The 25,941-nt window shown below is 55.1% G+C and overlaps 2 protein-coding genes and 1 pseudogene across 2 annotated transcripts; 2 read left to right on the top strand and 1 right to left on the bottom strand.

Annotated features, from left to right (window-relative positions):
- The first annotated feature begins 1,275 nt into the window (after positions 1–1,275).
- On the top strand, positions 1,276–12,910 carry LOC149852811 (uncharacterized). The gene is made up of 11 exons (XM_090029825.1): positions 1,276–1,791; positions 2,246–2,349; positions 2,764–2,799; positions 3,022–3,089; positions 3,278–3,305; positions 3,555–3,683; positions 4,000–4,052; positions 4,242–4,487; positions 5,720–5,929; positions 6,467–6,517; positions 6,974–12,910. The coding sequence occupies exons 2-11, from the start codon at positions 2,326–2,328 to the stop codon at positions 7,014–7,016; spliced, it is 888 nt and encodes a 295-aa protein (XP_089885951.1). The 5' UTR covers positions 1,276–1,791; positions 2,246–2,325; the 3' UTR covers positions 7,017–12,910.
- A 153-nt stretch (positions 12,911–13,063) lies between these two features.
- Positions 13,064–14,855, bottom strand: RPP21 (ribonuclease P subunit p21). The gene is made up of 5 exons (XM_090029847.1): positions 14,768–14,855; positions 14,566–14,666; positions 14,289–14,371; positions 13,759–13,890; positions 13,064–13,537 (listed from the first exon to the last, which is right to left on the bottom strand). Exons 1-5 carry the CDS (start codon positions 14,822–14,824, stop codon positions 13,380–13,382), a joined length of 531 nt encoding a protein of 176 aa, XP_089885973.1. The 5' UTR covers positions 14,825–14,855; the 3' UTR covers positions 13,064–13,379.
- Positions 14,856–16,962: 2,107 nt separating this feature from the next.
- Positions 16,963–20,967, top strand: LOC149852809 (acetylcholinesterase pseudogene; annotated as a pseudogene).
- Positions 20,968–25,941: the final 4,974 nt, after the last annotated feature.

Raw genomic sequence — 25,941 nt, 5'->3', positions numbered from 1 at the left:
TCCCAGAGGAGGTCTGGGGAACGGCTGCAGTCATTCCTCACCTGTGACCTACGGGGCTTAGCATCTTGCTAAACATGACGTGTTGCATATTCAGACGCCCCTTACGTGGGGTGAGGGGTCCAGAAGTGCGCCCTGTGACTATTAGGGAAAAGCTCGTGTAGAGAACAGTTTTGGGGCAGAGCAAGGAAACCTGTGAGAACAATGTTCCTGCTGCCACGGTCCGAAGGCTGCTGAGCAAAATCAGCGCAGAGCACCAGTTGTGCAGGGAAAGCAAGCTCCGGCGACCGTGCACCTGGGAGAAGCAAACCGAGCTGGCGAGAGTAGACAGTGAGTCCCGGGGTGGCCCCCGCTCAGGCGGCTGCGGTCCCGTCGCTCCTCCCTGCGCACAAAGGGGCTCAGGCCGAGCGCAGCGGTGGCCCCAGGAACCGCTCTGCGCTCCCAGCCCCGCGCCCTGCCCGCGGGTGCCCTCACCCCCAGGGCAGACATCGGAGAGGCCTGAGGCTCTGGCCCCAGGCGCTCGGGGCTCGCCAGGACCCTGCGCCAGGGCTGTCCCTGCGCTTCGCTGCCAGCCCTGGGACTCAAGGTCGAAGGTCGTCCCGGGCCGGGGACACCCGCAGGCCAGGCCGGACCCCGGCGCCCACAGCCCCCGCGCCCAGCACCTTGCCCCGGGGAGCAAACACCCTGGCTGCCGCGGCAACGGTGCTGCTGCCCCCAGCGCGACATCACAGTCCCCAGCCCAACTGTCAGCCCGGCCCCGCCCAGTGCGCTCGGGCGTCGGCGCAGCCAGGCGCACGGCCCCGCCCCGGTCTGGTCCTCGGCGCCGGCAGGGGTCGCTGAGCCGCTCTTAGCTGTGTGGTGGTGAGCGTATCCCTTAGAGAGCTCCTTAGTGCGATACTTTGATAGTTCAGTAGCTTATTACTTCAGTAGCTCATTAGTTCATCTGTGCGTTTGTTAGTTAGGTACTTAGTTGGGTCATTAGATAGTTTGTTAGCTTATTACTTTATTCATTTGTTAGATAGTTAGTTCCCTAGTTCAGTAGCGCAGTAGTTAGTTAGTTAGGTTGGTAGTTAGTTCCCTGTGGTCCCCACCCGAGCAGGTGGGAGCGCGCGCCTGTGGGAGCCGTCAGTGCCCTTTCTGGCTCAGGCGAGGGCACCCCGGGGACACCCGCGGGCCCGGCAGGGGGATTTTGGGCGATGGGGCAGGTGGGCGGCAGGGGCTCAGGCGGTGCCAGGCCCAGGCCGCGGCCCCGTGCCTCGTCCCTGCTCTCGCCAGCCCGGCTCCTCTCTCCTCCTCCAGCGCAGGGCTGTGTTTCTTGCAGATGCTGCGGCGCGAGAAGCTGCCCCCGCTGCGCCTGCGCCCCAGCGCCCCGGGTGAGGTCTGGGCACGGCCCCCAGGGCAGCAGTGCGGGGTGGGCGGCGCGGGCGGCTCCAGGCCCGTGGGACATCCCCTCCCGGCAGGGTTTGCCTGGCAGGCCAAGCCCCCGCTGTCCCCGGTCCAACCTGCACAGCCCCGGCTCCGTGCCCCCAGCCGTCCCCCTGCTCCGCACCAGCAAGGTCCTGGGCAGGGTGGGCCTCTGCTCCCGGGCAGGGTGGGCCACACGGGCTGTGGGACCCCTGTCCTCACAGCGGTGCTCAGTCCCCACAGCCTGATGCTCAGCCCTCATCTCCCCCCGGCACCAGACGCCCCGCTGGGCGCAGGCAGGTCGGCAGCAGGAAGACTCCCCTCCAGTTAAGGACACTGCACGTTTACCTCCCCTGGGGGCAGACCAGGAGTGGAGGGAGCCTGCACCCGGTGAGTTGGGGTCCAGCCTGAGCTGTGGGAGGGCTTGTGTGGTTGCGTGGGGAGGGGGCAAGGTCTCTGCATGGGGGCACCCCCTCTCCCTCCTCAGCCTCCATTCCTAGGGGCCGACCTGATCCAGCCCCCCGGCACTTTCTTCCACCCTCCACATGCCTGTTTGCACCAGGAGACCCCTCCCCAGCCGTACTGCCCCTCATCCCCTTGTCCCCTGGGACCGTGCCCCCGTCAGGGGCATTTGCATGTCAGGCGACCAGCCACGTGCCTGGGGTCTCTCCCGGACCTGCTCCCTGGGGACTCCCACCCGACCCCTGTGGAGGAAGGCCCTGCCCTGGCGGCTCGCAGGACTCCTGGCAGGTGCCCCCACGCGCTGTGCCCAGAGGGGCTGGCCGCCCTGCGCCCTGGCAGCAGAGTGGGTCCAGCTGACGCGCGGCCCCTTGTCTCCCTGCAGGACCAGGAGCAGTGCCGGGGGGAAGTGGAGGGGTGGGGGAGACCCTGCCAGTTGTGCGGGGCAGCTCTGCCAGGGGCCAGATGTGGCCGGACCCTCCCGCTGCCGTGAGTCTCTCCCCTGCCCAGAGGTGCTGGGGGCTGATCTGGGGTCAGGGGTCTCTCACCAGGTGCACTTTGCCCCCCCACCCCCACGCACTGCACGACACCCCAGGGAGAGTCTCGCTCTCTGCCGACTCCACGGGCCCTGGAAGAATAAGGGAGGGGGTCGTGGGCTCACCCCCGATCACAGGGACAGTCCTTCCCAAACTGGAGTGTCTGAGGGGACGTGGGACCCCGAGTGGGGCAGTGGGGGCTCAGCTGTCACAGGTGGTAACAACCAATCTCTGGCACCCCTGGGGCCCAGGTCTGTGAGCCCTGCCTGGCCCCAGGGCTACGGGGGCCGCCATCCCTGCACCCTGGGGAGATGGGGAACTCGCTGCCCAGGGGAGTTCATCACCCAGGAGGTCTTTCCTTCCCCAGGCGGAGAAACCCCGTGGCGGGCAGCGCCGTCAGCAGGTGAGCGGGACCCAGGCGGGCAGGGGGCTGTGAGGGAGACCAAGTGGGCTGGGCGATGGCCGCATGGAGGGGTGGACCAGAGGGACAAGTCTGGGGCTGGGCTGGGGGATGGCGGGGAAATGCAGGGCCCGAGGGACAGATGGGGGCAAGAGGTAGCTGTGTGTGCAGACAGACGGCGGTGCCGTGATGTCTGTCCAACCCGCACTGTCTCGTTTGCTGCAGCTGGAGCTGGAGGCGCTTCGGGCCCGGCTGGCACAGGCAGAGCAGCACATAGAGATCGTCCTGTCCTGGTAGGTGTGGGGCTGGGCAGGGAGCTGGCTGTTCCCATTGTGTGGCCCAGGGCTCGGGGCACAAGCCCAGGGGCCATCCCACCTTCCGTGCATGTCTCTCTGTGGGGAAGGGGAGTTTTCTGGGACGTTGCCATCAGTGTCTCTGAGCCCAGAGTGATGTTATGCAAAAATGTTTTCTGTCTCCACAGCGCACAGCAACGGGAGGAGCGGCTCCGGGTGAGTTTGCATGGGGCGGAGGCCAGCAGGGCCGTGGGGCAGGGGAGGGAAGAGGCTGAGGCCAGACTTGGCCAGGCTGGGGGACATCCCAGAGGATGCTGAAGCTGGGAGCAGGGTCCCGACACATGGCATGTGGGGAAAGGAGGGCCCTGCTGGGTGCGCAGGGAGGTAGCGCTGGTGGGTGCGGGGCCCGATACACTGGGCGCAGGCATGGACAGGCTCTGAGGGGCTGGGGGGATTCTCGTGCAGGCCCAAGTGGAGGCGCTGAGGAGCCAGAACCTCTTCCTGGTGCTGGCCCTCAAGGCGCAGAGAGAGCAGGACCTGGATCTGGATGACAGCCCCATGGAGGTGAGCCGCTCTGCACGCCCCTGCCCCAAGGTAGGAGGAGTATGTGTGTGTGCCTGTGTGTGCACGGGGCAAGCCTGGACCCTGCTGTGCCAGCCCCGCAGTGGAGGGGACAGGGGGCTGCCCTGGCTCTGTGGGTGGAGGGTTTGTGTGCGCAGTGCTGGGCACCACGTGAGCTGTGTGGATGTCACAGTGGGACCGGTGGGGTGACAGGTCTGTGCTGCACTGACCTCTCCTGCTCCCTGGATTGCTGTCCCCCAGCCTCCACCAATAATCCACCACGTGCCAGGTCTGGGCCCACAGGCTGGATTTTCATTTCATTACCATTTTCCTTGCTCATTTGCAACAGACTCCCATGGACATGGAGGGGTTGGCGGAGGAGTGCTGGCCGCCCTGGCGGGGGTAAGCGGGGGACAGGGAGGGGAGGGCGAGGTGCGGGGCTGTCCTGGGTAGCTGGTGGGCTCTGGGCCAGGGTATGGGGCGTTGCAAGTGGTGCTGTTTGCAGGGAGGGGAGTCTGTCCGTCTCTGGTGCTGGTGAGGATGAATTCAGTCCAGGACCCATTTCTGACGGGTTCCTTTTTGTGCAACCAGGAGCATCAGCCCCCGCCTGGAAATGGAGGCAGGGTCCCATGAGGACAGGGGGACCCAGTGCAACCTGCCCCTATATGTAGAGGCCAGCACCCAGGCCGAGGGCCCTGGGCACGACCACGCCGGCACCCAGACCACGGCCCTCTGCGTATCTGAGATGGGGTGCCAGACCGAACCCCCACCCGTGACGGATGCAAGCAGTCAGACAAAGGTTGGCCAACGTCGAAAACGACCAGGACAAGGGGAGAGGTACGGTGCTCTTTGTTGGGATAGTTTGTGAGAAGTTCTCACATACAGAAGTTCTTCCTTATGTCTGAGGTAGATCTGCTCTCTGTCACTTTGTGGCTGTTACTTCTACTTACCCCAAGGGGCACCCTGGTAAATAGAGCATCTCCTATTTCTTTCTGCCCCCCACAACTCATCGGGGAACCAGTTTACATGGGAGGGATACAGGCCTCATACGGTTGCGACACACAGGGGATGCCCGGGCGGTGGACACAAAATGGAGACTTGACATATAAAATGGAAACTTGACATGACTTTGGTTCACTTACAAACACAGGCCTAAACCATACAATATCCATCTGAAAAAATAAAAATCAATACAAAAATGATAATAACACAATATACAACAGTAGAAATCAATACAAACCTAATAATAATACAATATAAAACAGTGGATATCCAAAACCAAAATTTTGCTACCCAAATAAAAATATTTAAAGCTTATCCTACATCTTAGCTTCCTTATATTTATCTATAGGAAATAGAGAGGGAGAGAAAAAGTCAGAAATGGTTGGGATAGGGGAGTGAATGCAATAAAAGAAAAGAAAAACTGGGGGTTTTGCTACAGGAGAGCTTTTTACCTTACCGTAAAGAAGGTCTTCCCGATGTCTAATGTAAATATGCTCTGTCATTTTTGTGCCCATTATTTCTAGTTATCCCAAGGGCACCCAGGTAAATAGAGTATCTTCTATTTCTTTCTGCCCCCCGCCACCTCCTGATGAATTTGTTGATGGCTACAGGTCACCTCACAGCCTTCTTTTGCGGAGGCTGAAGACATCCAGGTCCCTTCATTTCTCTTTGTAGGGCCTTATGTGCAGGCCCTAAACCATATGGGTGGCCTCTGGACCACCTCAGGGTTATCCACGTCCCTCTTCAAGTGCGGTGCCCAAAACTGGATGCAGTTTTCCAGCTGCCCTTACAGTGTCACCTCCCCAAACCGGTTTGTGATGCACCTAATAATGTATGATAGACTGTGGTTAGCTTTGCTTCTCACTTTGTCACACTGACGACTCAAGTTCATCTTGGAGTCGACTATAAGCCCAAGATCCTACTCTGCTGCTGTGCTGCTTAGAAAGTCATCTGCCAGGTTGTAAGTGTGATGCTGACTCTTTCTCCCTAGGTGCAGCTCTTAGCATTTAAGTGCATCCTATTCTGCCCATAATGCATCTATGACCACTTACTTCTTGTGTAATCAGGAGCAGATGCCCTTCCCAGGGGCTGGACACAGGGACCCAGGCCAACCTACCCCTCACTACAGAGACCGGCACCCAGGCAGAGGGCCCCCGGCATGAAGACGCCTGCACCCAGACCGGGGCCCTCTGCCTGGCTGAGGTGGGGTGCCAGGCTGGCCCGGGGCCGACATTGGAGGCAAGCACCCAGACCACTGGGCGACGACAGGGGGAAAGGTATGATGTTTTTCCTGGTGCTAGATTGTGAGCATGGGATTTGCATGAGGAGCAGAGGGAGGGCTTGAGCCAGGACTCTGCTCCTGGTCCTGGGAAGGGTCTCGCAGGTTGGGAGAAGGAGGGGTTGGGGGTCTGGACCCCTGGTTCCTTCCCAGCTCTGGAGGCCTCTGGAGGCAATAGGTTAGTAAAGGGGAAATGACTAGTGTGTCTTCAGTAAGTCTCTTTGACCACAAGTCCGTCCAGCGCCCTGTGTGTCTAGGTGGGGCAGGGCTGGGGCAGGGGCTCGAGAGCCCTGGGCTCCCTGTGCTGGGAGCCCTCACTGTCGTGTATATCCAGAGTGCACCCAGGAACCAGAGCTAGGCCCAGCAGCACAGGGGGAGGAAGGGAGATGGGTCCGGCAGGGCTCCTGGGGCCGGTCACTGAGACAGGGGCAGTGATGGAGAGAGGGGAGGCTGGGTCATGGGCTGGTGGGAGTGGCAGGGCCTGGAGGTTTGGGGTGTCTGCGAGGTGACCAGTGTTTCTTTCTCCCACCCCCAGTGCGGACACAGAGACAGAGGGGAGGAGGCAAAGGTGGGCAGCAGTGAGAAGGTGAGTGTCCCCTTATACCCCAGTAGTGCCAGGCCTGAGGGGTGCCCTCCCCCAGCCCACATGATGATCGGGTGCCTCCTGCCTCCAGGCCGCTCAGGATGACCCATCCTGCCTCTCTGCCAGGGCTCTAGTGCCCCATAAGGACGAGCTATCTTCCATTTTGACCCCTTGTTGCCCACCTCTGGGCCCAAGGACCCTGCTGCCAGGGCTTCACCCCAGGGTTTGCAGGTCAGAGTTTCCGGCCCAGGTCAGGCCTGCTGGGACAGAAAGCCCCACTGATCCATGTGTTAGAACCACGTACTGCTTCCTGCTGAGGAGACTCTCCTTCATGCTGTGGTTGTTCCCTGGGGCTTAGTGGAGGGGCCAAGATCCATCCCATCCCACTCACACTAGTTTCTTCTCGCCTGGCCTGCATCCCACCCAGAGCATGCCGTGACTCTGCCCCTTCTCTCACAGGCTGGCCAGGATTGTCCAGTGCTGTATTGCCCCCAGCAGATGAACAGCTGAACTCCTCCCCTCCCCACGCACCCCTGTCATCCCCTCCCTCCATCCTCCCCTGCCTGATCTGGGATGGGCCCACAGGATGCCAGCGCTGGTGATTCTGCCTCTCTGAGCATGTAAGTGCTTTCCTGTTCCTTCTAGGTTTCCACAGCATCTTCTTTTGTCTTGTTGTCTTGGGCCTGCACACTCCAACTGAGGGGCCATCGTGACCTTAGGGCTTCTTTGGGCTACAAGGAGCCATGTCCTTTGAACAGGCCCATAAGCCGGGCAGGCTGCAAGTACACCTGAGCTATAAGGCAAGGAGGATGCACAAGTGTGAACAGCAAAGCAAGCGGCATGGTATGAGCCACTGCTGCATTGCTCTGATTTTACAGCTGTTCAGCTTTCTGGCTCTAACTGGAGTGCCCTTGGCCTCGATCTGGACCATCAGATCTGGACTGGACAGACCAGCCTACTGCCATCCACCTGATGGCAAGATTTTGAAAAGGGCTTTAGCTTGGTACATCCTGCTTTGATTCCTGTGAGTGAAGTATGGTCGACTGGTGCCTTCCGAGTCAGGAGAGGTACTTTCCCGCAGCGGTCAGTTTATGACCAGGGATTGCTTGTCTTGGCATCCCCAGATCCTGGCTGGTGCTCTCAGGAGGAGACCAGTGCTCTTTCCTGGCCCCCCTCCCCACCCATACCTAAGCAGGAAATGCTGCTGTGAGGGGATGCATCAGTGCCCCCTACACATCACTGTTGTTGGAAGGAGTCACAAGTGTCCCTGGAAAAGAAGGCACTCTATTGAACAACTTCACAGTGTTAAGTTGCTCTATGATGGACTTCCCCCAAGTATCCAGCTGGAAACTCCATGTTCCCTGGAAAGTCTCTCTCTGCCTTGTCCTTATAGCACAGATGTGCATACGGGCCTAAACATTTTTGTGGATGGCTGCAGCCTTTATGAGGAAGGAAAATGCTCATGACCGGAGGTGATCAGTCAGACAGCCCAGAGGAAGATAAAGTAACCAAGCTATATGCAGGCTGATCCATCTCTTACCACTCCTCCAACCCCCAGCCCATCATGTCCCCTTTTGCTTGTAGCATTCAAAGCCCTACGAAATCTTAATGTTGAGACTGCCCCCCTCACTCTGATGTATCCTTGTAACAGGCCTCCACCCGCCACACCTCGGCACTGTGGCTCAGGTGGCTCAGCTGCAGTCAAGGCAGGCAGTGCCACGCCGAACAGAGGACCCCCTGCAACCGCCACGAAGACCGGTTGGAACAGCCTAAAAGGGAGTCCAAAGAGAGAGGCACCTGGGGCTTGCACTGGGACACTTGAAACAGGATTGGATGCTTTCACAACAGGATTGGATGCTCTCCCACTGTCCAAAAAAAATCTGGCAGTTTTCCCCAAGGCCAGCACACCCGGGGAAGCATTGGACACTTCCAGCTTCTATAGTATTTAGGAAAAACCTGGAGGCTCCACTTAGCACTGCAAGTAGTCCAGCAGGTTCCTACCACAGACCAAAATACCCAGGGAAGCACCACACCACTCTCCTGACTGCCGGAGCATCAGGTACCCAAGTGGATGCTGTCTCTCCCAACACAGATGCAGCAGGCCCCCAAAATGCACACAAGCCTGTGCAGAAGTCTCCAGCTCAGGTGGGGATGGGAGAGGGCTGCCCAGGGTGATCTGAAGTGGGAAACAGGTGAAGGACTCCAGTGCAGAGGCTTCCCCACACCACGTACCCAACCAGTACACCTGCGGGCTTGGAGCACCCCAGCAGGAGGCTAGTGGGAAAGCGGGCCCACTCAGGCATAGTGGTGCTCACCATGAGACTGTGCCATACCTGCCCTAGTGCCTGCGTGGGAAGAACTCATGCAAGAATGGTAACAGGCCAGGAAACAGGAGCCCAATGGTGGGTGAGTGAGGGGAGAACTAGCATGGGACTAACCCATGCCCAGGAAAGGGATCGCAGAGCAAGGAGGCATAGTGGTGTTGCCTGTCTGTGCAGTATGAGCCAATCAACTTACATGATCTTTTTAGTTGTGATTTTGCACATTAAAGGCAGAAGCAGAATCCTTGTGGTCACAATTCTTCCCAGACATCCCGCATAAATGAAGACAAGGTTATCATGCCAAGATGTCACCATGGCTAATTTCAAGACCTGAGTAGAAAGGGGTGGGCTGTAGGGGAGAAGGAGCGCCAGCCAAGTCATGAACATGCTGTCAAACCTGGACCCTCAGGGAACCACTACTTCACCATGAGGGCGGCTAGGATCTGGAACCGACTTGCAAGCAAAGTGGTGCTGGCTCCTACTCTGGGGGTCTTTAAGAGAAGGCTTGACAATCACCTTGCTGGGGTCATTTGACCCCAGGCCTCTTTCCTGCCATGGCAGGGGGTTGGACTTGATGATCTGCTCAGGTCCTTTCCAACCCTCCTAACTGAAACTATGAGATGGTGCCATACTGGCCTAGTGCCTGGGTGGGAAAAATTCATGCAAGAATGGCAACAGGCCTGGAAACAAATGGGCCCGATGGTGGGTGAGTGAGGGGAGCACCAGCATGGGACCAACCCAGGCCTAAAAAAGGGATCCCACAGCAAGGGGGCATTGCGGCTTTGCCTGACTGTGCAGTATGAGCCAATCAACTTACGTGACCTTTTTAGTTGTGATTTTGCACACAGAAGGCAGAAGCAGAATCCTTGTGGTCACAATTCTTGCCAGACACCTTGCATAAAAAAAAGGCAATGTCGTCATGCAGAGATGTTACCACAGCTAATTCCAAGATCCGAGTAGAAAGGGGTGAGGTGTAGGTGAGAAGCCCCACAGAAGTCAAACAGGCTGTCACACCTGGACCCCCAGGGAACCACTGATCCCCACCTCCAGGCAAGTGAACGTTCACCCAGTGGAAACAATAAAGTTGTGGTGTGGTGTGACCCAGAGGTGTGGGACGGGCCTGCAGCCCAAATGCCAAATACATTGAGCATGAGTCTGTCACAAACCCACTCCACCCTGCAGTAAAAGTATCTTCCATCAATTTATCCTTCCCCTTTCTGACACTTGGTCAAGCCCAGGACGATTGCAGTGAGGTCTGGTGTTGGCAGTGGGATCCTAGTCGAGAACCGGAGAGGGGTGAGGATGCTGCAGCACTACAGACCCGCTGTGCAGTTGGCTTAGGCACAGCAGGATGCCTGATCCGGTCCAGCAGGACTTCCCATTGCATCCAAAGCTGCCCTGTGTTCCCGGGCCAAGAATCAAGCTGTCACGGTACATCTTCTCTTAAACCTTTCCATGTTCTGTGAATTGTAGGAGAATGCCTTGAGGGCTGCCTGACATAGGTTGGGGTTGCCTTTTTCTTCTGGTGCCTTTCATAGTGCCCCGCATACAGCATGTCCCACAACATAATACATACCACATTCGAGGAAGACAGAATGGAGGGAAAAAGCTCTTTACATGTAGTACCTAAATGGGGAGCAGCAGCAAGGCACCCGAGCCAGCTCATTGCTCTGCACCCTGGAGATCACATGAAGGTTTGACTTGTTTCCAGGACCTGGCAGAAACTACTCTTACTTGCTGTCTTTGTGGAATGGGTAATGGGATTTCCAGCACTGCGTTCTTTTTCAAGGAAGGGGTCTGTTGTATTTTGAAAAAGACAATACTTTCCAGGCTGACATATTAAAGAAGCCCCTGATCCTGCAGGAGATGATCTGCTGGGAGTGAGGCAATGTTGCCCAGTAGGATCCTGGAGAGCTTAAATGATCACAGCAGGGCTAAGCTGAACCGCTCTGAGTTTTGCTCTCTCTGAATACACACTTTGCTGCACCAGGAGGTTGTGGAAGTCTCAATCTTAGTGGGACACTGCAACTCAAGGCCTAAAGCTTTGGCTCTGGCAACTAGCCCTGCAGCCCTCATTCCCTCTCTGCAAACAGGCAGGCATTCATCCCTTGAATGGGCTGGCGGGGGACGCTGGGACACCATTTGTGCTTCTATTTGAAAGGCTCTGGCTGGAGTGGCAGACGAGCTTGTGTTTTTCTCTTTTGCTGAATATCCTGCTCCAGTTCTTCCCTCTCCTCCCCCAAGCACCAACCCCACACCATCCTTTCCCAAAGTCTAGAGCGATAGGCAAAGTGTCTGCAATACACTGGCTACTACCAGTGGGTACGACAGAACTAGCCTGTCCAAGTGCTTTGCGGAAGGGTCTTCATTTTCTTGGTGTGGAAATAACAGGGGATTGATTTCACTCATACAGGCTTTTTGTTCTGCTTTCTTTTTCTCTCTCATAGGCAGAAGTCTGTCCTCTCAAGCCATCCTCACGAGGTTTCCTTCCTGTGAAGCAGTGTCTCGTTCCTGATGCACAAGATCATTCCCACATTAAAAGAAGACATGCATAGGCCTCTTGCTTTAAATCAAGTCCCACAGTGATGGGGGAATGGCAATGAGAGAAGTCACGTGTGATTACCAGAAGCCCCTGGTCACGGACCTTCCCCTAGTCATGGACCTGCACATACAGAGCCAATGACTGGATGATGATGATTTGTACTATGAATTGAGACAGGTGTGTAATTAGGCAGCTGCAATTATACCCCTCCTCCTATTCCTCATCTTTGACATAAATAGGCTAGATTAAGATTCTATAAGCAACTGCTTCTGGATCAATTCACTACCGATTTTTGAGGCTATTAATGACCCCCATAGACCAAGGCTTATATCAAGGAAGGCCATTTTGATATCAAGGAAAATGGATCCAGCAATGGAAGACAATTGACATCACTAATGCATTTCTTATCATGGACCCCACATGTAAACCTCCTGGTTCCCTTTTCCTAAGGCAGAGCTGGACTATAGTGAACAAGGTTCCTAGTGGATAACTACCTATTTTTTAAATGGTACCAGGGAGATGTGGGATCCTGGAGACCAGGCTTTCATGCTGCTGCTCATCCTGTTGTTTCCCCTGCTGCTGAATTGCGAAGCGGGTGGAGAGGGCAAACAGTAGCCATGTCCATCCACTGAGCTCTGAGGTCATGTGAAAGGGGTGGTTCCTGCCGGAGCTGCATCAATCAGTTGGTGAGGTCAGAGCTCCCTATACACGCAGAGCTCTGGTAGGAGTCAGAACTGACTACCTGCTGAGCAGACCAATAGGGGTGTAACCACACTGTTGCACCCATACTACCCACAACCCAAATCTGCCCTTGGCTAAGCTGGATGACCTCCCAAGGTCCCTTCCAACCCTACTTTTTTATGATATTACAATTGGAGTGACAATGACATTGCTCTATCTTTACCCAGCATTCACCCAATTGGTGGGGCTGGGCAGAGGCCCTGCTGTGGCCCTCTGCCACCATTGGATGTGGAAGCAGGGGCAGGGCAGAGGACACACTGGGCATCTACACATGCCAGTGTCCTCTCCTTCAGCTACTCAGATGCAGCTGGCCAGTCAGGGGCAGCTGTTCCCAGAGAGCAAGGATTTTCCACACTGCTCATCAGTCATCACAATGAGCAAGTACAAGGGAATAAGCCCATCTGTCAGGATCCCATGGCTGTGGGGAGGGACAACAAGGTGGGAAGGGGGGACTTTCTTGCCGCCTTTCTAGCCTGGATAGTTTTCCTGTTCCAGGGAGGGCTCTTTTCTTATGCTGACACATTCCCTCTCTTTCCTGAGTCTCCTTGGGTGGACCTTACCATCCACTTACGTGCTGCCCTGTCCCTGCCTCTGCCATACCTCTGGCAAGACTCTGCTGATGCTTCTCAGCCCTTGCATGGAGCTCTGACAAAACAGGACAGCAGGGGCTCTCCATATCTTCCATTTCCCCTCGCCTTGTTTTCCGAAACCCTCAGCCCAGAATCAACAAGCTTCTGCTTTTGGATGCCTCCACCATTCCTTGAAATCCTGCTGTTGAGCAGATGCAGCGTTCAAGTTACCGTGTGATGGGCAGAGAGAGAAGCTCCCGTCTTCCCTTGATTCTGTCACAGATCTAAGCCTGGGACAGAGGGCTCCCTCTCCCCCATTGTCCTTTCCTTCACTTTTGTCCTAATTTAAAGCCAAACAAGAAGGGCTGGGAAATGCTGCATGTGACTAGACAATTTTATTTAATGGTGCAAAACCTCCTCCACCACAAGATCAGACTCTTTCCACTGGCCCTGGGGCTGGACTGCAGCTGGCATCCTTTACAGGGAACAGACCCTACACCGTGTCCTGCCTCCCTTTTGCCAGCCAGTCTCCAAAGAACAAAGTCTGTTTCACTCCCTCTCCAAATCAGTCTCTGGCCCTCATTCATAATGAGTCTCCTGGAGTTTTCTTGATCCCAGCATGGGCCTTGTTGACTGGGACTACACAGGAAAGTCAGTGCCCTCTGCAGATGGCTGCTTCAAGGGTGCAGGCATCATCTGCTACCTGCATCTCCTTTCCCTTTCCGCCTTGTGGCCTCTGTGGTTCCCTCCGAGGTGTTCTGGCTCTGGAAGCCCGAAGTCCCGCTCAAAGCTTTGCCCTTCTGTGCTGGAGGCTCCTGGGGTGGCTGCTGGAGGCCTGTGGACTTCTGATCTGAAAGAGAGAAGAGGCAGTGGCATCAGAGATCCCTGTAGTACTGCTCCACATCCCCAAAATGTTACCCCCTCACTAATCCCTGACTGCCTCCTGACTCATTGAGCCGCCCCATCCCAACCAGTCCCTCCAGATAGGCCTGGCACCTACTTCCCCCTGCCAGGGAGTAATCCTCCCTGTCCCCCCTTTCATACTTTGGATGCTGGGCCCAATTCTCTCACCACACTGAGGCTGGTTCTCCAGTAGGGCTTCAGGCTGCTCTGCCCACAGCTTATACTCTGGGTTGTTCAGGAAGCGCTTGGTCAGGCCACAGTTGAGGCATCGCACAATCGTCCAGCGCTGACGGCGGCGTCCTGGGGAAGGGGAGGATGGGGTCAAAGACAAACAGGGAGGCATGGACACCCACTCCTCTCACACAGCGCAGCAGTCTCAGCTCCAAGTCTCCCCACTTCACCCCACGTCCCTGCACCCCTCCCACACCCCAGGGGTCCCGACTTTCAACCCTACACTAAGTACCAGCCCCGCTCCCCTCACGGGACTGGCTACGAACCCAGGAGTTCAGAGCCCCTGCCCCTTCCTAGACATCGCTTGCTGCCCAGAGCTGGGAGAAAAAAAGGCAGGCATGTGGGACCCCCGCTCTGTCTCCACTAGCAGCAGGCCCCGGGGCCCCTCCCAGAGCGGGGCTGGCACCTCAAGCCCCCCGCCCCAGCAGGCAGGTCTAGTCGCTGCACACAGGGGCAGCAGCACGCACTTCTCTGGCGCACAGTGGCGCTGACACCTGGGACGAGGAGGGAGGAGCAGGCTTTGCATATGGTTCTCTTCACCGATGGGTCCCTGGGGGGGAGGAAGCACAGATCAGGGGTCAGAGCTGCGTGGCCGCCCTGCAGGAGGGGCCCTTCAAACGACCCCCACGCCCCTGACCCCCACAGGGGCAGGGGGCGCAGAGGAGACCCCCACCCCGGGGGGAAGGGCCCCGTGTGCCCGTCGGCTAGCCCAGGCGCCGCCCCCCACCGCGGCCCCGCACTCACTGCCGGAGGACGAGGCGGCGGCTGACGCTGCGCTGCGTGTGGCAGTAGAAGCGCGCCAGCCCCTGCCCGTCGGGGCTGCGGGCCAGGACGCAGTGCGCGGCCTGCGGGAGGGAGCGGAGCTCAGGCGGGGGCCCCAGGCGGCCCACGGCAGCCCCCCGGGGCCGGGCAGGACGCGGGGCCCCCAGCCGCCCTCCCCCCGCACCTGGTAGAGGAAGCTGAGCCGCTGCAGCGCCTCCTTGTCCTTCACCTGCGCCGCCATCCCCCCGGCCGCGCCGCTTCCGGTTCCGCCCGCAAAGGCCGCCGGGAAGTGTAGTCCCCGCCCCCCGTTTTCTGCTCAAATGGCCTCATCAGTACTTGCTGGATGGACTCGCCCCAGGGTGAGTCTACACGGTCATTACTGCGCACACATTTAGTTTAGTACTAATGCGCAGGCCAGGGTTCAGATGACACTTTGACTCTCGGGGCAGCAAAAAAATTGGGCTGCCCATCAAGATGCCCTAATCAAATCAGAGGGACCCCTCGGGGGCTCTCGTCTCTTATGGGGTGCTGAGCTCCCCCGTAATTTGAACCCTGGCGTCCACGCACAGGGGTTTGTGACGCTTACTGCGCGGGAGCGCGCCGGTCAAAACCCGTGCTAATACACGGCTGCGCAGCGTTGTTGGGTTACTGCGCTGTGCGCACCCCGTGTAGATGCGCCCGCAGCCGTGTGAGATGCAGAGAGGCGTGCTCCCGCCCAGTATTCGGCTTTGTGTAAAAAAAGGAACTGAAAGGCAGTTTAATACGAGCTACCGATCAAGACCCCACAGTTGTACTAAGCCCCCAAACCTGGGGAAGCTAAAAAGGAGGTTCCCAGTTTTTGTACAGGGGATGCTGGGGGGTTAGGGTCACAGGCCAAGGGGCTGAGGAGATGGGGAAAGCCCAGGTGAATAGACATTAGGAGATACATACAGGTAAATAGTGGCTCGGTGGTGAAACCCTTTTGCAAGGTAACGGATAGGGAGCATTAACAACGTGGTATATACGCTGAAGAAACCTCAGACCCTCGCTCAGCGCCGGAGGGGGCTCCAAACCAGTCTTTGGTGTCTACCTAGGCTCCAGGCCTGGGCCCCACTGCAGTGGCTTGCAGATTCAGCTTGACTGCTGCTTTTTGTCTCTGCCATGCGTCTCTTTGGCTGCCACCATGCACTGCCACTCTCTGGCTGCCGAACCCTTGCGCACACTGTCCCAGCTCTTCTCCGCTTCCTCTCTTCCCCAGAAGCCTTCAGGGAAGTGCAGCTCATGCTCCAACGTTACAGTCCCGTGCTTTTCTGCTTCCTCTCCTTTCCAGCAGCCTTCTGGAAACTATAGTTCGTGCTTCGGCATTACAGTCCATTACACAGCGTTACTAAATGTAATCCACAACAATATCATGACACCGGGGTGGATGCAGGGGGAGTGAAGTGGTGCAGTTGCACCCCACTTCGATTCCCGTGCCACCCAAAGTTTAAAACCAATTGCCTGGCAGCGGCAGCAGCATTTCTATTCAGGTGACAATGAGGGAGTCAGTTGATTTCAGGCTCATACTCTGTCTGACTCCTTCTAAACTCTTCGTTCTATGGGTGTTAACAACCCTCTCTCCTTTTTAAGGGTCTTTTCCAATGATTCAGCTATCCTTTCTTCTGCAATTCTGCTGTCTGTAAGCTGCTCTTCCTAATGTCGCTCTTGTTTCAAAGCCCTACAGACTTTAGCTAAAAATGTTAATTCAGGCATGGGAACAACTTTCAGCAGTGGGGCACTGGAGACACTGTCAAGATAGTCAAGAAGGCTTGATTTTGTTTTAAGAATCTGGAAGACACGTACGTGTACTTCTAATGACAACAGGACTGAAGAAACAACATGCTTTGTTCATGGCTCGAGGCAGAGCGTCCTTCAGGGCAGCTGCGCTGTCTCCCTGGCCAATGCTCACCTGTGGGGGCTTCCAGTTGATTATTATTTGCAGGGGCATCTAAGGCCTACAGTGTTTTCAAAGTGCCGGCTGTTCCCTCTAAGCTGCCTTTGGATAAGAGCACAGCTGCCTCCCAGGCGTCTTCAGTGTGGGGAAGACTCACCATGGCCTCACTGAAGGGGCCATCCTCACCCATTGGCTTCACAGAGACCAAAGTCATGGCCAGTCCAGGATGCGATGGCTGGCTGCCTTTGGGGCACGGGCTTTCCATGGGGTGTCTGGACCAACACGGTAAAGACTCCCACGACCTCCCTGGGTCCTATCGGGCTGCCCACCGAGAGCAGCATTTTGTGTGGTCAAGCAACAGCGAAGGGCAGTGCTGGGAGCAGAGGGATGTTGGGAAGTGTGAAAGTCTCCCTGCTGGACTCTAACGTTTCCACATTTTTCTTGAGGTGAGGGCCCCAAAGGTGGACATGGTAGTCCAGGTGAGGCCTCGACAGCGCCAGACAGAGCAGGAGGGGGGTTTTTTATGTATAATTTTTTTTAATAACATATTTTGTGTCCCACATCAAATCAGCCAAGCCATCACATCGTCTGGGCAGAACTCAGTCGTTCCAAGAACCGTATTGACGGAGCAGGCAGAACTCAATCGCTCTAAACGCCACGAAATGGTGGCTTGTGGGACCAGCAGCTGGCACTGCGCTGGCTGCGGGACAATGCAGCTGCCTTTGGCGGGGATCTCGAGCGCTTGACCCTCTTTGGCCAGAGTGCTGGGGGTGCCTCCATTGACTTCCACCTCCTCTCTCCAAGCAGCCGTCCCCTCTTCTCTCGGGCTGTTATTCAGAGTGGATCTTCCAGCTCCACCTGGGCTTGGATTGACCCAGAGGAGGCAAAGCAGAGGGGCCAGGCCCTTGGCCGACTGCTGGGCTGCCCTGACGCAAATGACACTGCCGTGGTGGGGTGCCTACAAGGAAAGGAGGTGCGGGAGATCCTCAAGCATCAGATGTCTGTTGGGAGTCCTCAATCACTAATTCACCTTAGCTTTGTGCCCACCACGGATGGGGATTTCCTGCCAGATGCGCCATGGATGTTGCTGAAGGCTGGGCACAACCAGTCTATGCCCATCCTGGCTGGATTCACCGCCAATGAGGGATCCAACTTTCTGCTCTCTTCTTATTTCCAATTTGACCTGGAGGATGCAAGTCAGATTGGCTGGGATCAGCTCCTGCAAGTGCTGGGGCAGATGTTACAGGGGACACTAGAACATGTTATTGAGGCCATTGCAGTGCAGTACAGCCAGGAAGAAGAGGGCACCACACGGTACCAATGGGCCATGGAGCAGATTGTTAGCGACATGCTCATTGCCTGCGGAGTAGTTGACGTTGCCCAGCAGGAGTCAGAGGCCCAAAGTCCCCTGTACGCTTATACCTTTGCCTATCACCCCAGGAAGCTATCATCCCCTGAGTGGACTGGGGTGCCACACGGCTCGGAGGTGCTCTTCTTGTTTGGGACCCAGGCCGCAGGCAACCAGAACTTCACTGAAGCCGAGGCAGCGCTAAGCTGCAGGGTGATGTGGTACTGGGCACAATTCGCCAGGACTGGGTAAGAGCGCCCCATCTGGGCAACCCACCTCCTCTCTCTCTAGGCCCTCACAGCCCCAAGTACATCCTTCTTCCAAGACGGTTTCTGTCCCCAACCCATGGTTTCCATCCCCAACCAAGCCACCAAGGCAGCTAAGACCATTCAGCCATATGTTTCTAGCAGCAGCAAAGGCCGGAATCAATGGAGGCATCTACATGGCGCCTGCCGACAGCACAGCAACGCACTGTGTCACTGTATAGCACCTGATGGCGGTGTAGAAATCTGCGTGTGATCACCAGCTGTGGGGCCATTGCAGCGCGCTCCCCACTTACAGCGCCTCTCTCTGGTGACATAGCGATGAAATCTAACCGGGTGCCGCGTGCACAGTGCAGTGACTGCCCATCTTGTGCTCTGCTTTAGTACTTCCAAAAGGAAGTATGAAAGCATGGCGCTGTAGCAATGTCACCGTATGGCACAGTGTAGACGCACCCAATTAGACCGAGGGCTTGCTAACAGGAAACCACCCATTCATCTGGCTCCTCTGGTGTAAAACCCTACCAAGTTCTAGCTCTGGGGCACAAACCCCTCAACCACATAGGTTATATTCAGTGACTGCTTCTTCCTTGGGTCTAAATGACCAGAGAGACTTATGAACATAGTCCATCCTGACTGCGGATGTGAGCAATTGGAGTAGCTGCATCAGATATGCTTGTCAACACTTAAGTGTCCTTTCCTTAAAATTTGCCAGAGAATCATAAAGCCATAGGGCTGGAAGGGATTTCCAGATGTCATCTAGTTCAATCCTGTGCCTGAGGTAGGATCACCCTTATCCAATGCATCCTGTACAAATGCTTTTCTAACCTATTACAAAAATACGTGATAAACCCCATCATACCATAGGGCATACCTCCCTAACCTGCCACAGGTAACGCAATGGTGGCCAACATCCTGCTTCTGCAGGCGTTGTTAAAATACACTTGAGAGGTCCAAGCGAGAGGGTCACCCCCCCACTCCTGCTACAGAAGAAGGCAAAAATCCCCACTGTCCAAACCAATCTGATTATGGGATAAAATTCCCCAGGACTCCAAACAGGGAGTTTTGAAAACCCGTCTACCTCTGGATCCACTGCTTCTGAGGTGCCGGGAATGTGTTTTCTCAAATTCCCACACCCCATGGCTATGCACCACCAACATCCTTTCAATTACATTTGCAGGTGACACCCAGCTGGATAGAGATGCAGACGCTGGATGGCGGGAGGGTGGCGGGGAGGCTTAGCTCCAGAATGACCCAGACGTATTAGGGACACATTTGGAAATGAATCAGATGAAAGTCATTAAGGGGAAATACAAAATACTTAATTTAGGATGGAAAAATGACACACACACTACTGGAGAATTCTAGTGGGGCTGCAAGACTTCAGAAAAGGGCTTGGAGGTTATACAGGATTGTAAGCTATGAACCATGAGCATGCTCTTGTTGCCAAGAAGGCCAGTAGCAGGCTAGGTTGTATTAGTAGGGATGTAAATTGGAGATTAAGGGAAGTAATCCTTCTGCTCTGTCTGGCATTGGCTGCTTCTTAGCCTCTTGTGGGCTAAGATCAAAAGTAGGGAGTATCTGAAGTCCCGGACTACAGTCTGGGATGGAGGATGCTTTCCTGTAGTACCTGGAGGCATCCGAACCCCAAGACCTCCAGGCTTGGGCCTCCACATGGATGCCTCCCAATGGATTTGGGAGTATTTGAAGTCCCAAGCCGATAGTTCTGGGATGGAGGATGCTCCCCGGTTGTTGTTTTGGTTTTTTTTTTTCTGTTTTTTTGCACTGGTCCTGGAAGCACTGCAATACCAGGTCAAAGCATGGAGTGGATGGAGCACGCTCCATTTCCACAGGTTCTGGCCCCAAGCCTACAGTGGGGAGCCTTACCTGGCAGGGGAAGCAGCGTGACCACGTAGGCGAGCTCCCCAGGGTAATTGTCTCTGATATGTCCTCCGTAGGAGGTCTATATTGAGCAGATTCTTTTTGGTATTGGGTGGTGGAACCGGTTGTAGTGCCATACGTGGCGTTGAGAGCGATTGAGTTCTGCCTGCTCCGTCAATACGGTTCTTGGAACGACTGAGTTCTGCCCAGACGATGTGATGGCTTGGCTGATTTGATGTGGGACACAAAATATGTTATTAAAAAAAAGTATACATAAAAACCCCCCCTCCTGCTCTGTCTGGCACTGTCGAGGCCTCACCTGGACTACCATGTCCACCTTTGGGGCCCTCACGTCAAGAAAAATGTGGAAACGTTAGAGTCCAGCAGGGAGACTTTCACACTTCCCAACATCCCTCTGCTCCCAGCACTGCCCTTCGCTGTTGCTTGACCACACAAAATGCTGCTCTCGGTGGGCAGCCCGATAGGACCCAGGGAGGTCGTGGGAGTCTTTACCGTGTTGGTCCAGACACCCCATGGAAAGCCCGTGCCCCAAAGGCAGCCAGCCATCGCATCCTGGACTGGCCATGACTTTGGTCTCTGTGAAGCCAATGGGTGAGGATGGCCCCTTCAGTGAGGCCATGGTGAGTCTTCCCCACACTGAAGACGCCTGGGAGGCAGCTGTGCTCTTATCCAAAGGCAGCTTAGAGGGAACAGCCGGCACTTTGAAAACACTGTAGGACTTAGATGCCCCTGCTCTGTTAAAGGATGATGCCCCTGCTGGTGTTTTCTCCCATCCCTGGCCCTACCTCATGCTCATCCTCACATGCTGTGTCGACTGTTTCCCTCCCAGGACCCCCACAGGGGCGGGCGGCAGTGGGGGGCAGTGGCCCCCCTACACCCCCACCGTGCAGAACTTCCTGCGCATCAGCATGGAGGACCCCGGGTTGCAAGCCCGTCGCCCGCCCAGCGCTGCGGCTTCCTGATGCCACTGATCACGACACAACTGGAAGCCCCCACAGGTGAGCATTGGCCAGGGAGACAGCGCAGCTGCCCTGAAGGACCCTCTGCCTCGAGCCAGTGGTAGTCTTGGCTGGATAAAAGCCAGAACTCCTTTGAGGGGGGACAGCCCTGCCAGCGGGTGGCTGCAAGGGTGAGAAAAGCCCCTTACCCCGTTCCTCTGATCCAGGCAGTTCCCCCCCCCCCGGACCAGTACCAGCTCTGGGGTCTGCTCGGATGGAAAAGCCCACGTTCAGAAGTAAGTGGCATCCTCTGCGCTCCGCTTTTCCCACTTGTGGGAGCTCTCCCATGCTCTACGGGGCCAAACCCAGCCTTTGGAGCCAGTCCAAACTCAAGCCCCATCTTCAGTCTCTTGGGCCTTTCCATTGGCACAGCCTGTCCCATACCTGTGCTTCCTCTTGCAGCTCAGCTCCATGGACCCTCTGCAAGCCCAGGGCAGGAGAAACGTGGAGAACTGAGACCCACATAGGATCAGGTGAGCTTCAGCATCCACAGGCAAGCTGCCCTTTCCCTTCCATGCTAAGGAGACAGAAGGAGGATGCTCTATCAACCCCTGGAGGCAGCTAGAGTCCTGTTCACTCTGAATTTTGCTTCGCCTTGTTTCATCCACACACTTTCTTGCAGTATATGATGCAGTACTGGATATCAATGTGGTTTATGTGCAACTGTAGAGAGTGGCTTGCCATGGTTGACAAAGTTAACCGTGCTGGTACAGAGCTGTGTGGGAGTCTGCTTATGTCTGCATCTCTTTTTTTGAATAAACTTACCTGTCAGAGACACATAGCATCATAGCATCATAGAAAAGTAGGGCTGGAAAGGGTTTTAGGATATCATCTGGTCCAACCCCTGTTTTAGGCAGGAGTATCTCTATCCACATCATCCAGGACAACATTTGGGAACAACCCATGCAGAACTGCCAGGTGTAATACTTGGAACATGAAAAATGCCCTTTATCTTGCCAAGGGTAAAGCAGGGGAGAAGGGCACAGATAATGTCCTGCCACTGCAGGGACAGAAAGCAAGGTGCTAAAATAAGCCCAAGAGATTCAAAGAACACAACATTTGCCACAGAGGAAATCAGCCCACTTCCCTTCCCCACAGCACGTGTCAGTCCAACCATGGGGTGAGATTTCTCCCTGATCCTAAATGTGGCAATTGGTCTGACTCCATGCCGAGGGGCAGGACCCTCCAGCCAAGACCCTCTGAGCTTTGCAGGTTCTGGCAGGAGCATCAGTACATCCTAGTTAAAATCTCCACGCTTGGTTGTAGACAACCCCCGGTGCTTCGGAGGAAGGCAGCCTGCCCGACGCCTGTAGCAACAGGAGGGGGGAAAATTCCTTCTGGGATGCATGCAGCAAACAGCACAGCTCAAAAGCCTGGGAGGTACCAAATACCCTCGACTGCTCTGGTGTCTGGGGACAGCAAGCAGGATTCTGCACATCGTCCTCCATAACTAGAGACCCTCATCACGCTGCAGACTCAGGTTGAGTGTGTGACCTACCAAAGTCACTCCTGATGTCATTAATGGTGGTGATGATTTATTATACATATTACCAAGCCAAATCAGGAGCCCACTGCAGGGCTCTTTTTACTCACGTTTCAACAGACAGCCTCCACCACCAAGAGCTGCTTGAACAAGAAAAGATGATCATCTTCATTTTGCAGAGGATGAGGCTGAGGCACTGCCAGAAGAAGGGCCAGGCTTGAGCTCCCACAGGGAGTCTGTGGCAGAGCTGAGAAATGGTCCCAGATTTCTCCCAACTCCATTCAGCAGTGCCTGCCTCTCTGGGACATGTGCTGTCATGACATAGAAGAGACTGGGCTTAGTGCAAGGGCAACCTAGTGAAGTTTTCCAGCTTCTATCATGCACGAGGCCAGCAAAGATAGCCACTGACCCTCTGGCCTTGCTCTGGGAGTCTCTGAGTCCATGAGCTGAGAGCACCCTTTCCTCCCTTCCCAGCCCCATCACAACCAGCAGTGTCTGTGTCCACCCTTGTGGTACCCATGTATTCGGTTCTGCTGTCAGCAGAGAAAGCAGACATGAAGTTGACAAAAGGGAAACCTAAGTGTGCTGACTGCACGGGTGCTACAGAGCTGCCGAAACAGGGGAACGTGGTTGCATGACAGTGTCAAGATAATAAAACACCCGTGCTGCAGTGTGCTGTAAACCACAAAACCGTGGCAAAAGGTGAGCAGCTCGCCCGAGGTGGCAGCTCAGGGTGGCTCGCCCAACAAAGAAGCTGCTCAAGGTAGCTTGACAAAATTTTAACCACAAGAGGATACGGCAGCTACTATATGAACTTGGCTGCATGGAGCATCCAAGGTCTCCTAACCGCAGGTGGGTAGCCGCGTAGCCAATCACAGTAAGGGTTAATCCAAATTTGGTTCTAAATTGTGCTTGAATGCCAATAAATTTGGGACAAAATTTGAGCAAAGTGTGTAGATCCTCGGGCTCCCATAGAAGCGGGCTGCTGGGGGAACAGGTGACCTAAGAAGCTTTGCGGGCGCTGCAGGACCCATGGCTCAGCTGATCTGCTCCAGGCATCGTCTGTAAGGGTGTCTTTAGAAACTGCACGTAAGAGGCAACAAAGCTTGAACATGCTATATTGGATGTTAGTCTAAGTTAGTCTTTCTCTCTTAACAAAGCTTGCCTCAGAGATCTGCGTGTCTACTTTAAGAACCTCATCCACTCGACCCAATTACGGGTATGACAACTCTCAGTGGCACCTAGACAGGATCAGGACTAGTCAGGCTGGGAACGTGCTGCCAGCCCGGTGCTTGGGCAAATCACAGCAGGTAGAGTGGAGACATAGGCAGCAGAAGGCCGGGCTAAGGGGTCTTAGCCCCCCGAATGCAGGCAGCCCAGGTGCATGCTCTGGGTGCCTGCAGCTTAGGGTAGGGGAGGGTTGTGCACAGACAGACGAGCAGCCAGAGCCTGCAGGCAACCGGGGTCTCAGCCCAGCCTGGCCGTGTGTGGAGCAGTGCCCAGCAAGTAAATGTATGGATGGGAAGGGGCGCAGGGGAGGGAAGAGCTGTGGGGTGGCTGGTTGAGGCCCCCATGTAGGGTGTGAATGGAGCCCCAGGGTGGGTCATGGGCTGTTTGCTGCCTGGGCAGTTCATCCATGGGAGGGGTCCCATCATTGTATGAACCCCCAGGGCTCCTGCATTCATGGCATTATAGGAAACACTTTAATCATTTTTTTCTGCAGAAGGGGGAACAGCTGAGAGGCAGATTGGTACCAGATGATACTGGGACATGAATTGAAATCACATCCTATCAGCACAGGCACTAGGAGGTGAGTAGCTGGCACTCAGTTGTCACAGTTCGGGGCATTCGTACTAGGCAGAACTTAAACCAGTTCCTACCCAGGACAGATAGGGAACAGTACCACTCCCCCCGCCCCGCCCCCACTCCCCATTGTGGGATACATGCCCCAGTGGGTCACCAGCCCACGTTCCTGATGGGTAACGCTGCCTTACCTGTGTAAGAGCAAGGGCTTGTTTCCTGCCCAAAGATTTCATAGATTTCATAGACATTAGGGCTGGAAGGGACCTCGGGAGATCATCGAGTCCAGCCCCCTGCCCAAAGGGCAGGAAGTCAGCTGGGGTCATAGGATCCCAGCAAGATAAGCATCCAATTTACTCTTGAAGGTGTAAGAGCCTTGACTATTTCACCAACAATATGATCTAAAAACATTGCTACAGTAAAGCTGGGCTGCCGACCCAAGAAAAGAAAATAAGGACACTTTACTGACAAACTTTTTTTCTGTGGTTGGTGTTAAGACCCTGAATTTGAACACAGTCCTTCTAACAGAGGCCTAGCAGCATGGCAGGGCCTGGCAGAAGAGTTATATTTCCATTATGAAAAACATTAATCGGTAAAAACACGTTAGTAAAAAGTTTGGTTATCAGTGAAAAGTTTTCAGATTATCCGTAAGAAAACCATTCTTGGATTGGTAACCCTGCTCTCTTGCCTCCTCCCCTGGCATCCTGCTTACCCTACTTTAAGGGGAAAGAGAGGACATGGTGTTGGAGTAGCCTGGCTGGTACACAGAGCAAGAGGATGCAGAGTAAAGCTCCACTACACCTACTTAGCACTTAATTAGGCCATACCAGTCTGACCATGGGGGGGAAAAGTCTTTCCTGATCCCAAATATAGGCTCCATCTCACCCTGAGCAGAGCTCCAAAACCCTGTAGCCAGGAACTTCCACCTGGCACACCACAGTGAAGAGCCATGTCCTTGGCTACAGCCAACACACAATGCCTCTGTGGACGACTTAAACACACCCTGCTACACAGTGCAAAAATTTGTGGGGGGGAAGCAACCAGCAAATAAGCATAAGCAACTCAGCTAGCAAGCATCTTTTTAAAGGTAAAGACGGTGTCTCAAATTATACTTTATTTCTTTGAATCACATGGTTTAGTTTGAATTTGATTGGGTGTTTCATAGTTGGTGGGGTCAGAAGGGACCTGCGCAGATCATCAAGTCCGATGCCCTGCCATGGCAGGGTCATCCCCAGGAGGCCAGTAAACATGCATTATTACTTTTTCCAGTCATGAACAGAGGGTACGGCAGTTGAAACTGTGTCATTAGATCATAGGGTTGCTAGAGGAGTGCTGGAAGGATTCCCCTGACAGTTGCCTCTACCGTCTTATTACTGGCAGATGTCACTACATATTGTTTCTTATGCAGATTCCCAAACATTTTCCTCTTTGCCCTGGGCGGCATTGTGGCAGCCAGGACATTCTGACTTATACTTAGGGCATGGCTGCTGAGAGTAGTATGACAATTATTTTTCAGAATGAAAATATTCTGGTTTCTGCTTAGATTGCACTTCGGTAATCATCGTCTTATTGCATTTTTGAGGGTTCCATCATTCAGTCTAAATTCTTTCTTTGGCACCCATAATAAGAACAACTGACTACTTCCCAAGAATAAC

Source organism: Crocodylus siamensis, chromosome 15 (assembly GCF_052110815.1).
Source record: "Crocodylus siamensis isolate JL-2025a chromosome 15, ASM5211081v1, whole genome shotgun sequence".
NCBI classification, from domain to species: domain Eukaryota; kingdom Metazoa; phylum Chordata; order Crocodylia; family Crocodylidae; genus Crocodylus; species Crocodylus siamensis.
This window is presented reverse-complemented; position numbering and strand designations above follow the sequence as displayed.

Excerpts from the sequence above, each read along its gene's own strand:
- LOC149852811 (XM_090029825.1), top strand. The coding sequence starts at position 2,326 with ATGTGGCCGGACCCTCCCGCTGCC. Across the intron at positions 2,800-3,021 it reads GCGGGCAGCGCCGTCAGCAG|CTGGAGCTGGAGGCGCTTCG; the intron begins GTGAGCGGGACC and ends CGTTTGCTGCAG. Across the intron at positions 5,930-6,466 it reads GGGCGACGACAGGGGGAAAG|TGCGGACACAGAGACAGAGG; the intron begins GTATGATGTTTT and ends TCCCACCCCCAG.
- RPP21 (XM_090029847.1), bottom strand. The coding sequence starts at position 14,824 with ATGGCGGCGCAGGTGAAGGACAAGGAGGCGCTGCAGCGGCTCAGCTTC. Across the intron at positions 14,667-14,767 it reads GGCTCAGCTTCCTCTACCAG|GCCGCGCACTGCGTCCTGGC; the intron begins GTGCGGGGGGAG and ends TCCCTCCCGCAG. Across the intron at positions 14,372-14,565 it reads CGCCGCCTCGTCCTCCGGCA|GGACCCATCGGTGAAGAGAA; the intron begins GTGAGTGCGGGG and ends CCTCCCCCCCAG.